At 38.8% G+C, this 16,530-nt stretch overlaps 1 protein-coding gene across 3 annotated transcripts in view; it reads left to right on the top strand.

Annotated features, from left to right (window-relative positions):
* LOC136843208 (uncharacterized) overlaps window positions 1–5,094 on the top strand; it is a 57,057-nt gene extending 51,963 nt beyond the window's left edge. For all 3 annotated transcript variants that reach the window (XM_067111293.1, XM_067111292.1, XM_067111294.1), the window contains exons 3-4: window positions 3,434–3,556; window positions 4,740–5,094. In XM_067111293.1, coding sequence (XP_066967394.1) covers window positions 3,434–3,556; window positions 4,740–4,877 — 261 coding nt within the window. In that variant the 3' untranslated portion in view covers window positions 4,878–5,094. The remainder of the gene's footprint in view (window positions 1–3,433; window positions 3,557–4,739) is intronic.
* Window positions 5,095–16,530: the final 11,436 nt, after the last annotated feature.

Here is a 16,530-nt window from a genome sequence, read left to right as displayed (position 1 = left end):
CGGAAATCTGTAGGATATTCAAGACGCTGTCTGTTACAAAGACAGCGGCCATTGGAATTTAATGTCCCCCTTTCAACAGCTAGCCTATACGACCCAATGTTGTAATTTCCGCGGCATATTCGAGGGAAGGAAAGGAGAAAGATTATCCGTCAAACCCAGTGCTAACGACTCTCATATCGAAACATACACAGTAACTCCATATTTCTTTCTTTGTTTTGAGGAGAGAGAGAGAGAGAGAGAGAGAGAGAGAGAGAGAGAGAGAGAGAGAGAGAGAGAGAGAGAGCAGGAGGAGCAACCACAGTGGCTGCCGGTGGCGTTAACTTAAGCAAAAGTGCATTGCAAGGAAGTCAGAGTCTGAACACCAAGCACCCAATTCATTTGCAGCCAAGTTTACATCGAAATGTGGGATCCGCTTTTGAATTAATAAGTTTCTTGACCAATGACAGGGATCCCCGCTATAGAATATAATATAGGATCTCACAACTGAATTTCATACCTTCCCCTCTCCACTTGCTGTAACTATGAGGAATAGTTTCTATAAACTTGAAAATTACCTTAGCGAGATGATAAAGGGAGGAGTTTCCATAAACTTGAGCATATATATATATATATATATATATATATATATATATATATATATATATATATATATATATATATATATATATATATATATATATATATATATATATATATATATATATATATAAACACAAAATGTATATTATATATATATATATATATATAAATATAAATATATATATATATATATATATATATTTATATATATATATATATATAGTTTTGTCTGTATTTATATACGATATCCGTACATGCCTATCTATTTTTCATTGTATTCGGTACAAAACTCTATCCAGATATTGAGGAAAAACCCTGGCCTACAGGAAAGTGGTATCTCTCTCTCTCTCTCTCTCTCTCTCTCTCTCTCTCTCTCTCTCTCTCTCTCTCTCTTAAAGAAACTTAAAGTTCGAAACACACATGTACTAAAACAAGGACACCATCCTCTTACACACAAAGTACTACGCAATACATATATACATTCATTCATACATACATATATATATATATATATATATATATATATATATATATATATATATATATATATATATATATGTATGTATGTACATATATATATATATATATATATATATATATATATATATATATATATATATATATATATATATATATATATATATATATACATATATATAGATACATACACACATATAGAAACGAGTACATGGCCTCCCATTTCCTTGCAAGTCCTCGTATGTTCGTTATAACAAATCTTTTACATTCCCAGAGCATCTTTTTCCTTCCCTCTTTCATAAGTCCCAAATATTACGAGTCCAGAAAGACCGAATCGACTCCTGAGCTTTATTGGGGGAAAGTATGGCGATAAATTTTCCTACAAGAAAAATTGCAGCCCCTGGATATTTCATCCAGCAAAAGGATGTAAAGACATATTTCTTTCGCTATTGACTGATTATAAAGGAGGGAAAAGAAATGAAGTGTATAGAAGAAGAAGATGAAGAATTACTGCGCCATGAAATTCTTTCTTTGCAAAAATAAAAGAAATAAAAAAAAACACTGAATCGTGAACAGTAACTTAATTTGTTCTCTCCGGTGAATTGACAAGTGAGATCAACAATTGATAAAAAAATAGATCGAGTTACATTCTACAGAATTGCTGGAACAAAATAACGAAAATATAACCTCTCTCTCTCTCTCTTTGCGTGTTGGGGAACTCCTGTTTCACAGTGGCCGGTAATAATTAAAGCCTTTGTGAAACTGTAACGATCCCAGCTTCCAGCAGATTTTATTGCCTATTGTATACTCGTGCACCCCCCGTTCAGTTATTCAATTCATCAATCGTAGACAACTATGCAAATTCAATTATCCGATTTCATGAGTGAAAGTCAAGATAAAATGACACACTGACAGAAAAAAAAATGTCGTGCACAAATTCAGGAGAAAGAATGAGAACAAAAAAAAAAAAAAACTTTTCGCAGGAACAAATGTTGAAATGTTTTCGTAATTGCCGTTACCTTCTTGCTTTGTATTTTGATGGGCAAATATCTCTGGTGTATCTTACGTAGATAATAAAAAGGTGAAAAGTCGTCCCAAAACATTATAAAAAGTCTCTTCTGATACGGTGGATAATAATTTTCTCTTCATTATTGTTATTACTGTTGCTGTTGTTTTGATCATGAACCGAAGCTCTAAAACATACGCGAGAGTAATCAAAGGCTGATGTGTGGATGCTATTAGTTAGATGTGAAAAACAAAAAAAAATATATTACCATCTTTTTTAACGGATTTCATGTAACAAAAGACATTAGCACATGCATTAAATAGGGAATAAAACTTGAGTGAAAACTTGGACACAAGACTTCTAAAGCTCTTCTTTCTTCTTGCTACTAGAAAGTTTAGCACTCTCTCTAATATATATATATATATATATATATATATATATATATATATATATATATATATATATATATATATATATATATATATATATATATATATATATATATAACAAATTTGAGGGTTTTTTTTAACTTATTTGATCGTAATTAGTCAGTTTTACTGAAAAGGCGGTGGTTTTTGGTCCCAACTCAGTGTCTGACAAAAGATGAGGAAGTGCTTTAAATATGTAGTCAGATATGAAAAATAAAGAATAAACAGTCGATTCGCAATTGTCTCTTACTAAGACTTTTTGAAAAACCAATGGGATAGTCCCAGCGATCCAGTGGTTTTGAAATGGTACGGACGAACGAAAGAGGAGGTTTTGGATTATCCACAGTCTTGCCAAACTGAAGACCGGAAGACAGACTTTGAGATATATATATATATATATATTTCTCATCTCATATATATAAATATATATGTGTGTGTTTCGTTCATGAAGTCCTGTTGTTCCATATCAAAACCACGTTGTTCCATATCTCATTGCTTTTTATTTTTCATATCTGACTACATTATCAATTTATTTTACTGTGAGATAAGAAAATAAAACTTGGTCTGTAACACAAGACTGCCAAAACATCCATTCTGGATTGTGGATCTGGGACTGATTTTTATAAATTCTTAAAAAAGTCCCCTTTTTGTTATCGTTACTGTTGTCTGTTTATCCTTTAGCTCTTGCTAGAGGAGGTGTTCGGTTATTCGTCTTGTCACGAAGACCGGGAGACAGACATTGAAAGGAAAAGAGAGAGAAAACCACCGCCTAGAGAGTACAAGACTAAGAGTCAAATAAATTAAAAAGAGTTAGAGAGACGGTCATCTCAGCACTTCCAATATTGAAAGGAAAAGAGAGAGAGAGAGAGGTACAGACAGATAGAAAAGGCCACCTCCCCAGGAAAATGCGTCCAATTCATGCAAATATTTTTCCTTATTGCAGAGTGAGCTGCTGAGTTTCCTAGAAGATGGATTCATCCTGCCACCGGCGGATTCACTACCCGCAGTGAAGACGGGCAGTGACGGAAAACAGTACAGACCTTTGATCCAAGGATATCCCCTGGGTGTAAGCTTGCTTTGTCAGTCACGCGACTGGTACTTTTGGTTTAACAGAACTGATTTTGCGTCTGATCGTTCTCTTTGTGTTTCGACACATCATCTTTTAATCGCGGCTGATGAAGTCTAAAGCTAAGTTTTCGGTCAGGATTGGCCACTTTGTTCTCGTTTGGTTCTTGTCCTATAAGACAAAACGAAAGTTTAATACACTAATACACATTTGTTCATTTGCTGCCTATCAGCGAAAGAATGATAAAGTTAATTTTCAAATGTAATTGTTCAGTTAGTTATCTTATTATTGAGTAATTAAACTTTCTACGGATCGACCCCGAGAAACACTACAGGTTGTCACATCAGACATAGGGTTGTCGGTACGATACGTCAGTAGTTTATTTGAGAGTCTTCGAACGTATTTCGTAAAATCAGTCTCAGCCAAAAAACAAATACCACATTGTATTTATTAATTTATTTTCTTTCAAGAACTTCATCGTAATCGCAACGTTTTCTAGATTGCGTTATACGGGCAATCTATGTAGCCTAATGTTGCTACTTGTCAAAGTAAACCTTGATCACTTTCAAAGAATACCTGATCGGAATCGCATTTGTCAATATATATATAATACACACACACAATATATATATATATATATATATATATATATATATATATATATATATATATATATATATATACACACATATATATATGAATATACTGTGTATATACATATTCCTACATTATAAATATATATACACATATATATATATATATATATATATATATATATATATATATTATATATATATATATATATATATATATATACTGTATGTATGTATATGTATATATATATATATATATATATATATAAATATATGTATGTGTATATATATATATATATATATATATATATATATATATATATATATAATGTATGTATGTATATAGATATATATGATATATGTATTTATATTATATATATATATATATATATATATATATATATATATATATATATATATATATATATGTATATATATATATATATATATATATATATATATATATATATATATATATATATATATATATATATATATATAATGTATGTATGTGTATATATACATGTGCAAGTATGTATGTACCTTTATACATATTTATATTGTATTGATCAATCCTCTTCTACTTCCAGGATTGGGACGACGGCAGGACAGTAATCCAGGTACTGCAGGCTGATGTAAAGCAAGGAAGCTCCCTGGAACAGAAGGTGGACGGCTTCATAGGCGACGAAGGTAAAAACGTCAGTGCTGTTGAAATTGTGGGGCGTTGAAGCTTTCTCAGAGAGGTGAGAGGAGTTACGGAGAGGAGAGGAGAGGAGGAGAGAAGAAAAGCAGAAGAGCAAATATGGAAGGACTTTGCTGGTCGACACTGAAATTGCAATAACTTCTAAAATACTGATTTAAATAAACTTTTATTGTTTATGTTTATATATATATATATATATATATATATATATATATATATATATATATATATATATATATATATATATATATATATATACATATATATATATATATATATATATATATATATACACATACATACATACATACATACAGTATGTATATACATATACTAAACAGAAAGGATATCACGACATGAGTAAATTTATGGGCCAATACTTGGAAAATTCTGATGTTCAGGAAACCATTCTAGAAAATGAAATTGTAAATGAGCTACAATAACTTTAATTGTGACCATAAGAAATAGGTTATACTTATTGTAGATTTTGATCCTTGCTTTGTAATTAGCATTAACTAAAATGCAACATTTCTGTAAACTGGTGTGGTACAGAAGAAAGACATATTACCTGAGTACCAAGACAATTAGACGGCTGAGATTCTTTCAAGTGTGAATTTTTTTTTGTTAAGTATGTTTATAAATAGAAATTTCTAAAATTTATATTTTAGTTCGGTGTTCCATAAAAATCTTTTCATGATGTTTATTACACATGTACTCAACTTCATAGAAAATTCAAATTTTAGCCATGTTTTAACTAATAATAAAGTTGGTAAGCTTTGTTTCAACTTATAATAAAGCTGGTCAGAACCCATTCCAAAACTGATTGTTGTTGTATCAGAGGGCACCAATGACAGTTGGGCCTACTGGGGCCACCACGTAGGTGTTTTTGCTGCAAGTTAGCAGTTTGTTCAAAATCTGAAACAATGGCAGAAAAAGGTAGATTACCCTACTTTGGTCCAGTCCTTAAGGAACACATCGTTTGCTTTTGCCCGATTCTCCAGGTTTGAAGAAACATATACTGGAAGTTGATGGTTTTCCTGTGTAGCAAACGGGCCCATTTCGAGATGTGGAAGCAGTCAAGTAATTGCTTAGGAGGGTTTGTCCAACATCCATCTGGTGAAAGCTGCCATCCCTTGACAGGAAGCCTGCTGTCACCATTCAGCAACTCTCTCAGATGGATTGCTGACAAGTGCCAGTTCCTTGCTTGACACATCTGCAAGATGAACAGCATGTCTGCATAGAGAGAAACCAAGTGGGAGCCAGGCCTCCTTATACCCATCAGTGCTGACATGTTGGGTAAGACCAGAAGAATATGGGTGCCTATTAGAGGCTTCAATTTTTGAGACAGGAAGATGGCCATCAGTTCCAGAAAACTCATGTGACACTTCCTTAAAATTGTCAACCATCTCCCAACTACATGATGATCCTCCAGATGGCTTCCCCAGCGTGTCAAGGAGGTAGCTGTGTGATAAAGTGCTGTTCCCATCAAGGAAAACCAAGTTTGCTGATGCAGGTTCTCGTGCCATGATGATCAAGAAAACTGCCTTTAAAGCATGTGGGTTTTGGTTGCACTAAAATCACTGAACTGAGATGATGACAGGGTCATAGGACCTTACTCAAGGACCAGGTAATAAGAGCCCTTGCAAGGGCCAGGTATCTGCAGTGCAAAGTGTTTTTGATAAAGACCCCTAGGGACAACTAGAGACTTGTATGACTACAGGTCGTACCAGGGTTTCTTGAGTTTGGGGGAGTGGAACTCATGGGAGGATTATTTCCCTGGTTCCAATTTACACAGCAGGGCAGGCACAGCACAGTCCTGTTGAGTGGTCCATTCTATGAGTTCCATAACAGCAGACTTCTCAAAGAGATCATGACAGAAGGGGAAGGAGTGTAACAGCAGGGTGACATTGAGTAGTAACATGCTTGAACCACTAATGCTTCTCTTAGGGTCCTGAAGTGCTATTTCAAAAACCATATAGCGTTTCCCATTGGGATTATGCGCAAGTCTTAGCAACAGCAACCAAAACGATCCTAGAAGAATCTGGGATCTGCCTTGTAGTTGCCTCCAGTATAGTGGAAGATATTGCTGTTTTGTCTGGGACTACCTATAGGGGTGCTGAAGTGTTGGGTTGCCATGTCGAGCAACAGCATTTTCCATTCAAAGGGAAGGATAAGTTGCCCATTTCTTGGTGGAGCTGTCAGACACTGAGATGGCTGACATGAATGGCTTTATCCCTGCTTTCACACGATTCATCATTTTAAACGTAAAGCGACAGAGGGCTGGATCCACCCGAAGGGGATGCTGATGCTACATGATGGTCAAAGTACCAGAATTTCCATTCTCCTTGGTTGCCATGCCTTTGGCAGTTTCTGTATCCTAAGAAAAGAGGGACCAAGCAACATTCCACGTTGGTAAGGAGGCCCTGTCCCTGATTTCCATGCTCTATGCAATCGTCTGTCACTCATTAACAAAGTATTAGTAATGAAGAAGTATGTGATTGTATATATTATATATATATATATATATATATATATATATATATATATATATATATATATATATATATATATATATATATATATATATATATATATATATAGATGTGTGTGTGTGAATAATAAAGAAGTATGCCTTTCAGTTTCCTTCCTATTATATAAGAGCAATTCTAATATTTTGGTATGAGAAACATTACCTAATTGTAGTGGGTAGATATTATTTTAGAATCCAGAGGGTGCTATACAGACAGCAGAGCAACAGTGTATGAATCCCTGTTGCAGAGTACTTGGTCGAGGCGTGATGTTGCGTTAGGCAATTCCCCTAAATTATCCAGTCTGGTAAGTCTGTAATAGCCTTTGTACATTCATTAGTCTATAGTATTATTATGTTAGCCTAAGTACCTACTTAGCAGTGTTATTGTGAAACCGGTAGAACTGTCGGCCAAGTCATTACAAGTCTATAAGTGTACCAAAGTTAGCCTAACTATAGGTAAACCTAGCCTAACCAAAGTTTTGTCTAATGAACTATGAATTATTCTAGCCCTGCAAAACTAAGCTTGGCTAACTTTGCATTGGCCTAGCCTAAGTTAACTGTGTGTTACCCTAACTGAATATACACTAACCTAACTTGAGGGTAATAACAGCTACCTGTTTGAGTGCATTGATGCAATAACCTAATGTTTTGTAACCTAAACTAATTAAGACTTTGCAATTTACCTATTTATATAAGTAACTTAGGTATTTCTAAGTAATGTAGGCACGGCTGCTTTTACCTTGGGAATTGATTTTTCCTACAGTTTTAGTGCCTTTGATGGAGAAGTAGTAGTTATCTTGTGGGGGTCAACTGTCATTTACATCCTACCTCTGATGAAATAGAAGTCTTGTGATACTGTTATTTATGTCCAACTCTACCTGACAGTCAACCCCCACCCACTTATACCAACACGTACCTTGTGCACCTTCCAGGTACGAGTTGGTATAAATGGGTGGGGGTTGACTGTCAGGTAGAGGTGGACATAAATAACAGTATCACAAGACTACTACTTCATCATCAAAAACATTAAAACTGTAGGAAAAATCAGTTTCCAAGGTAAAAGCAGCCGTGTCCCCAATACTTGATTGCAAAATTCACAAGTTGCGTGGAGCGGGGTGGTAGGATGACATTAGAGTTGCCGGATGGCGGATGTGCAAGTGACATCATGAAATGGACGTGACATGGACTTAATACCAGATGTCCGACTTGTAAATATGAATACCAAGAGACAATGATTATGAAAGATATGAAATTGTATCGTGGAAATAAATTGGAAAAGTACAGAAACTGACCTTAAAGGGGTGGGGGGTATAGATCTGCTGCTGCCATAAGGAATGTGTGAAACCTGGTTTTGGGGTCTTCAAAATGAATTTTAAAATAGGCTGCTGACAGGTAGCCAACAAAGTTGTACTTTCTCCGTGCTTACTTGGGCTTTGTGTCGCGAAGCTCCCTCCACCACCTTTCAATGGTGTTGGTATGGGCACCAGTCACTGGATCTACGAAATTCATAGGAGGATTAACTTTTAAGTGGATGCAGCCTTCATGACTTAAACAATCGTATGCTTTCCAGTAGTCCGATACGATCATGGTCCCCGGCACAGTATAATCTTTGATCACTGATATTACAGTTTCGTTGCTCCTACTTTGAACGGGAACAACAAAAAATTGCCTGGTCTCACAACATATACCACCAAAGACCCACTGTCCCTCTATAACCCTCCCAACGTTATACTTTCTTTTGCCAAATTTAGCTTCATCTATTTCTACTGTTGTGCCGGATCCTCCTATTTTCTGTTTCTGATTAAACCACCAATTTACAATTGCTTCTCTTGAAAAGCTGCACCAATCTTTGATGGCTACATCATTTCAATTCAGTTCTAACAACTTTGTAACTAAACAAATCGCTAATGAAGAGATAACAAAGTATTAACACAGTTTCGATGTCCAGTTTTGATCCAGAAAACCAGGTGCCCTTGAAGAGAGACTTGGTGTAATTACACCTTTTTCTGCCTTTTTTCGAGCCAGGGGTGTAAGTCTTATTATCCCTAAAAGCCTTCTTATCAAGATCAAGATGGCACTTTTTGTGGCAATGCCCACAGAAAACTTGCTTCCTTAACAGGCCGTGATCTTGACAAAATTTCACTAAATGTTCATACTTTCCAGCGTAATATAACACAAAAATCCTTATAGTTGAGGTAGCAATTATCACACGTACAGGGAAGAGTAAACCTATTGATCAGTTCAGGAGAACTCAAAGTAGAAGAAACGACCGCAGACATGGTACGGACTTAAGTAATGGCAGTGGAAGGTGACAAAGGGAAGTCAAGACAAAAATTTGGAACGAAAGAGGCCCAGGTCAATGGGGTGGGGGGTAAATACATAGGCTTGTGATAGGTGGAAAGCAGGCAAGGGGGTCAAGTGTTGCTAACATAACACAACTTTAAAGGATTCACGAGAATTTATGAAATGCATACAAATTCTTTTTTCTTTCAGGTAACACCGAATGGAATGTTATTACTATTAAAGAACACAGAAAGTTATCATCATCTGTTTCTGTACAATGTATCATTTTTACATTGGACTTCCCTATGTTTATTTGACAAATTTTTACAACAGTTACAATTAAGTTTCTGTAAAGCAGTTACATAATTTCATGTGTTTGTGTTTTCAAAAGTTATGATATGAAAGTATTGGGGAAATGAGTTACTTTACAGTTATAGTTATGATAGAAATATATTGGGGAAATGAATAACTTTAGAGTTATTTTATAACAATAACTTAATATACGTACACTAACTTACCATAGTATGTGGCAGAGTCAGGATGTCCATCACATGAAACATAAACTATAGGATATCAAGATTAATGTCTGTGACTGAAAAGGATGTAACATCATTTCACATTCGTAACTTTGGTAACACAATATGAGACAGGGTTATGGTTTGAGTTATTATAAAGAAAAAGTACAAGATATGAACATTAGTAAATTGTTTGACAGAAAAGGTGTGGTAGAATGGCGGTACGCACCTTATCCCCATCGGACAAGATTCTTGGCAAGGTAGTATGTTCTTTTAGGTTACATAGTACGTGACAGGGTTAGGGTTTCCCTCAAATGAAAGATAAAGTATAGGCTATGAAAATTAGTAAATGGTTTCACAGCAAGGGGGTGGCAGAATGGTGCTCCACTCCTTATCCGCATTTGACAAGTTTCTTGGCAAGCACCTATGTTCTGGCAAGAGGTAGTATTGCGCTGCGCGCGCCCACCACAGGGGTCACAGTAGGCTAGCACTCAAGTAACTGGCATTTATCAATAACCATGGTTGATGACAGCAAGGGTATGCGGTCATTAAAAACCGTTTACCTAAAGTAAACCATGCCTAATGTTGATGATGCCTTTGATAGAAGGTGCATCAGGCAACCAACCCCTTAATGTAGGGATACGTTAAGAAAGAACAAGACTATCAACCACTTAAACGAACTGACAGGCTACAGCATAGTGGTGTTCATTTAAGTACACCATGAAATATTGACTGAAGAGAGAAAAAACGGTAATAACGAAAAAGAGAAGTAAAAACATCATAGGAAATGTAATAGAAACATAACCGATCTACAGAAATATAACATTATAACACTGAAAAAGATATATTTTGTCATGATTGTGTATAGCGTTATGAAACGATGCTACGTACACAGACGGAGGGAAAGAAACGCCAGGAAGAGAAGCGAAAGATAAAACGATAATAAGGAAACAGAGAAATACAAACATTGTAAGAAATGTAATGAAAACACAACCACTTTTAGGAAAATATAACGTTATTACACGGAAAAAGAGCCGAAACCCCCACTTTCATGTCATAAACAAATAGGTATCGAATTGTCTTCAAATTTTAGCGAAAAGCTCCCTTACAACATCCTGCATGCAGAATAACTTAGAGGAGAAAAGTAGTAGTAATTGGAGGAGTTTGCTTTTGCGCCAGCTACCGATGTCGGTGTATTTGTCGTTCATTTGCAGCGGTTTTTTTGCGTTTGAAATGCTATATAGAATAGGGAATATCATAATAACATGCTAAAACCTCCTCCTGGTGTTTTACCCCACCCATAACCCCACTTTCCCATCGGTCCCCCTTACCGTAGGATAGAGTTGTCACCATGTTTCCCCCACCCATAACCCCAGATTCCTATGCGGGTCCCCCTTACCGTAGGATAGAGTTCAAAGGTAAATTCTAAGTTTATTACAGCGACCCCAAAAAATAACATTAAATTGTAAATAAGCAACCAAAATACTATAAGAAACTGCCATTTCTCGCTAAATACCCACCATGTATCTATTACTTATATCTACCGTAACTTACCCAGTAATTGATCTACCGTAACTTACCCAGTAATTACATAGCTATTAGTTTCTTTTAACTGGCAGCTTACAATTTTGAAACTGCGGGTCACACCAGTTTCTTTTGGATGGAAGAAGAGGTACAACATAGCAAAGAGCTTCAATTTGTTTCTGCCGGCTTTGGTTGAAGGACTGTGGTTGGCAGCAGCTTGAATTTTGAAATTTATACTTTGCTGGTTGTTTGTTCTATCTACGATTGTGAAGTATTTATTTTCGTAGCCCTTCGGTACAATTTAGATAGTGTTAGGCAAGTTTTGATCATTGGTTTACAACTTTTTGCCCGATTTTTGGATCTGTCTTTATAATTTTCCAGGATGTCTGACACTAGTAGTTCTAGTATTAGGTATTGTAGCAAAGGCTGCAATACTAGACTTAGTGAAGAATCATACGACTCTCACACTGTTTTTGTTCAATGCAGGGGACAAACATGTTCAGTGGATTTAGGATGTGAGGAATGTAGTGACTGGGATAAAGAAGTGGAAGACTTAAGATTCACATGTTAAGAAACTAGCTAGAGATAGGAAGAGGAAAGCAATTGCTAGGGAATCTAGTAAAGCCTCAGCTAGCCAGGATTCATCTGCCAAGTAGGATTGTGCAATCCTCTGCTCTCACATTTCTGATCCCAACACCATCGTCAGTCTGGAGTCGAAAATCGACGCTCGCTTTGAATTAATTGTGCATGACATACTCCCCACCACCTGGGAGGAGTCAAACTGGTAGCCTAAGGGAGGTCGGTGAGGTCTTCCCCTGAGCAGTCTCCCCCTCAATTCAGTCTGTTGATGAATCCCAAACTGCAACCAAAGGCTGTTGGAAAGGCCTTCAAGTGAGTGCTCACTGTATGTCTCCAGCTCCAAAGATTTTAGTCCCAGGCGCTCACGGCGCTATGCGGACAAGTCACGCCCACTGAAAAGGCGTGCAGTGAACTTCAAGATATTTTCACCTGTTCCTTGTAAGAAAAGGGCAAGGATACAGTGCTCCCCTCTTGCAGTCACTGGGATAGACCAGAGCAATTCTCTTGTACTACATCAGACGGCAATCATAAATTGGCGCCGAAGTGCCTTGTGGGGTGTAGACGTTCTTTGTTGCATAAGGGAACCCCTTCATCGGGAGTTGCACACCCAGCACCTTCACCTCCACAATCAGTGCCCAAGCGGCCAGCAACTAGCATCGAAGCGCCCAAACTTCCGTTGACAGATAGCACCCACTGGCACCCATTCACCATCAAGTTTCGTCATTGGCTCCCATCTCTATGGTACTCCCTTTCCTACACCGCGTCATTGTAGTGTCATCTCAGACAGTGTTCCTCCTTTGGTTGACCAGATTCAGAACAAACTAGATGATATTCTAAGTTTGCTTCAGAAAGCTCCTCCTACAGCTCAGACAACAGCGGACTTATCGCTTTCTCCTGTTTCTTCTGAAGAAGAGGTCGTTCCAGATGAAGATGCTTCTTCGCCGGTGTACTCTGTTATTGAGGTTCCTGCTAGCGACCTTCCCAAGCTTCTTTTCGCCAGCTACTCCCTCACCTCCTGCCTTGACTTTCTTTATGCAAGCTCCCTCAGCTGGTTCTTCAAGGTTACCAAAATTGGTTCTCTCCTCTTCAGCAAAGAAGGCACTAAACAAAGTAGAAGGGTGGTTCTCTGAGAAGAGTGAGCAAGGTAGAGCAGTTTTATGTTTCCTGCCTTCCAAGTTGTCTAGGTCGAGTTATAGGTTTTATGCAATGGGAGAAGCACCTTCCCTGGGATTCTCTGCCTCCTCTCAGGGAGACTTCTCTGGCCTTATCGACTCGGCTAGATCAGCTTTCTCCCCAGCCAAAATTATGTTTTCAGCTTCGGAACTAGCGCACCTTCTCAAGAATGTTTTTAAGGTTTTCGAAGTGATGAGCGTCCTAGACTGGGTGGTGGGCACGCTAGCGCGCAAGATTAGAGACTGCTCCTTTTTACCTCAAGACACTTCTATGGACCTCTTAGGAGTACTTTCCTGTATTGACAGGAGCATTCGTGATAGTACACGGGAGTTAGCTGGTCTTTACACCATGTGTGTACTTAAGAAAAGAGAGCTTTGGTGTTCTTTTACTTCAAAAGACATCACTTTGTCTCAGAGATCATCCCTCCTCTTGTCCCCCTTGGACAAGATGCATCTTTTTCCTCAGGCTACAGTATTAGACACTGCCTCTGACCTGCAGAAAAAGAACACTCAGGACCTGCTCTTCCAATCTGCGAGATGCCCAAAGGATTCTTCGGCTCTTCCTCCCAGATATTTGTCTCCGCTGCAGCCTACTCCCTTTCGGAGCTCCTATTCTAGAACATATACTAGAAGAGCATATACCCATTTCCTACAGCATTCCATCAAGAAGTCTGCCTCCAAGACTTCCACCAAGAAATGAAGATATATGTAGTCCTCCGTACTCAGGTAGGAGCATGGCTCCTCTGCTTTTGGGAATGGTGGGAACAAAAGGGAACAGAATCCTGGATAGTGTGTCCTGAAGGAGGGCTACACTACCCCCTTTTTGAACAAACCTCCTCTAGTCTGCATGCCTGTCGAATTGACAGCTTACCCTCCAGGCTCAGAGAGATTTGCTGCTCTGTTGCTAGAGGTCAAGTCTCATGTTCAGAAAGAGGCTATAGAGGTTGTAGAGGACATTCATTCTGCGGGATTCTACAACCGTCTCTTTGTAGTACCCAAGTCATCGGGGGACTGGAGACCCGTTTTGGATGTAAGTGCACTAAATGTCATTGTCAAAAAGGCAACATTCAAGATGGAAACAGACAAATCTGTACTTGCATCCATTCGCCAGGGAGACGGGTTACGAGTGCTCAGTGTCCGAGCACCCAACTGCTGAGTGGCGCCCAGTGTCCGTACGCCCAGTTTCCAACCGCCATGTGTCAGAATTCTTGCCTTCGGCACGCTTGGCACCGGAAGCCAAATGTTTGGCGCCAACGCCTGCCGTCACGGTTCCTTCATTGGAACCTACCCAATGGCAGTTGGATAATATCCTTGGGCTTTTACGAAAGCAACTTGCTGCTACACAGGATCAGACGGACTTAGCTCCTTCTCCCATTACAGTAAACCCCCCGTATTCGCGGTCTCACGATTCGCAGACTCACCCATTCACAGATTTCTCTATGGAACATATATACTCATTATTTGCTGAAAATCCATCCATTCATGGTATTTTTCACTGAGAAATATTCACTAATTACTGTATTTTCATCCCATTTTCATGACTAAATGCAATTTTTGTGATAAAACTATTAAAATACTCAGGTAGTGCTCGAATTACGATATTTCACCTTATAATAAGTCGGTTTTGCAGTGGGGTAAGCAATTAATACCGATACAACAATATTTATAAAATATTTTGTTCATGAGACTTACCTGTCAGATATATATATAGCTGTATTCTCCGAAGGACCGACAGAAATTCAAAAACTTACGGCACACGCAGTGGGGCCAGGTGGTTAGTACCCATTCCCGCTGCGTGGAGGTGGGTATCAGGAACCATTCCCATTTTCTATTCAGATTTTCTCTGTCGCTGGTATTGTCAACACCTGTTGTCAATACCTCCGTCGTTGGATTTCGAAAACTTTTCCACTTGAGTATTCTGATTGCCTTTTGGTTTTTGACTTTGGATTTGTGGATAGGCATACGCTTTTGTGGACTGTTTTGATTTTGGTTTTGGCTTTTCTTTGAACACTATGTCTGGTTCTAGTTCTGCTAGTTTCAGGGTGTGTGTTGTGAAGGAGTGTAAGGTGAGGCTACCGAAAGCTTCGGTAGACCCTCACACAGTATGCATGAGTTGTAGAGGGCATGTCTGTTTGTTGGATGATCGCTGCAAGGAGTGTGAGTCTTTGCCTGATTCCGATTGGAAGGTTTACGACTCTTATGTACGCAAGTTAGAGCGTGACCGTATCAGGAGGTCTTCCTCCAGGAATGTGTCTGCTGGTGGGAGTCAGGGTATTAATTTGTCACCTGTTAACCCTCCTAATGCTTCACCTTTCCCTGTAGTGTCGCCTTCAGACCCTGTGATTGCGTCTGCGGAAGGTAATGCCCTTGCGCAGATTTTGAACTCCATTCGTGCTTTGGAGTTGAAAGTGCTGGCGATTGAGAGTGTAGTGAAGTGCAGTGATCCCCCTAGTGTTGTGGAGGGGGCGTCAGATCGGCCCTATAATGCCTCTAGGCCTGGACCTCTGCCGAACTCCCAGGACTCAGGGAGTGGGCATGTCGAAAGCCGCAAGAGGGTTACGGGGACCCCCCACCGATCTGGCGTCCCTTCGGCAGGCCATGTTGTCGTTTCCCAGGCTGCCAAGGATCGTGCTTGCGCACGCGTCCTTAAGGATTGCTTCTCGTCCTCTGAGGCGCCCTCTCCACGCAAGGGGTCGTGTTCTCGGGTGGGCTCTCGAGCTTTCAAGAGAAGCTTCGCAGAGGAGGACGCTTCTCCTCCACTTTCTCGAGCACTCGTTTCTTCTCCTGAGTGGTTACACGAGTTGCCGCCGCAGAAGAGGACCAGGACTTCTTCCGAGGAGGACGTTTTTGAGCGTCCCAGTCGCCCCAAGAAGAGAGCTGTCGTCACCCATGGTAGAAGGAGGAGGATGTCCCCTTCCCCCTCTTCTTATAAGAGCAGCCCTTCTCCTGAGAGGGAGTCTTCTCCTTCGAAGCGTCTTCTCCAGAACATGCAGCGGCAGTTGGCTTCCCTTCTTTCTGCAAAGGAGTCTGAACCTCGTAGGCGCCGCAAAGATTTGACGCTGCCCGTTAAGAGGT

This window comes from Macrobrachium rosenbergii, chromosome 11 (genome assembly GCF_040412425.1).
Source record: "Macrobrachium rosenbergii isolate ZJJX-2024 chromosome 11, ASM4041242v1, whole genome shotgun sequence".
In the NCBI taxonomy this organism is placed as follows: Eukaryota; Metazoa; Arthropoda; class Malacostraca; order Decapoda; family Palaemonidae; genus Macrobrachium; species Macrobrachium rosenbergii.
Note: the sequence above shows the minus strand (reverse complement) of the source record. Positions and strands in the feature narration are given on the sequence as shown.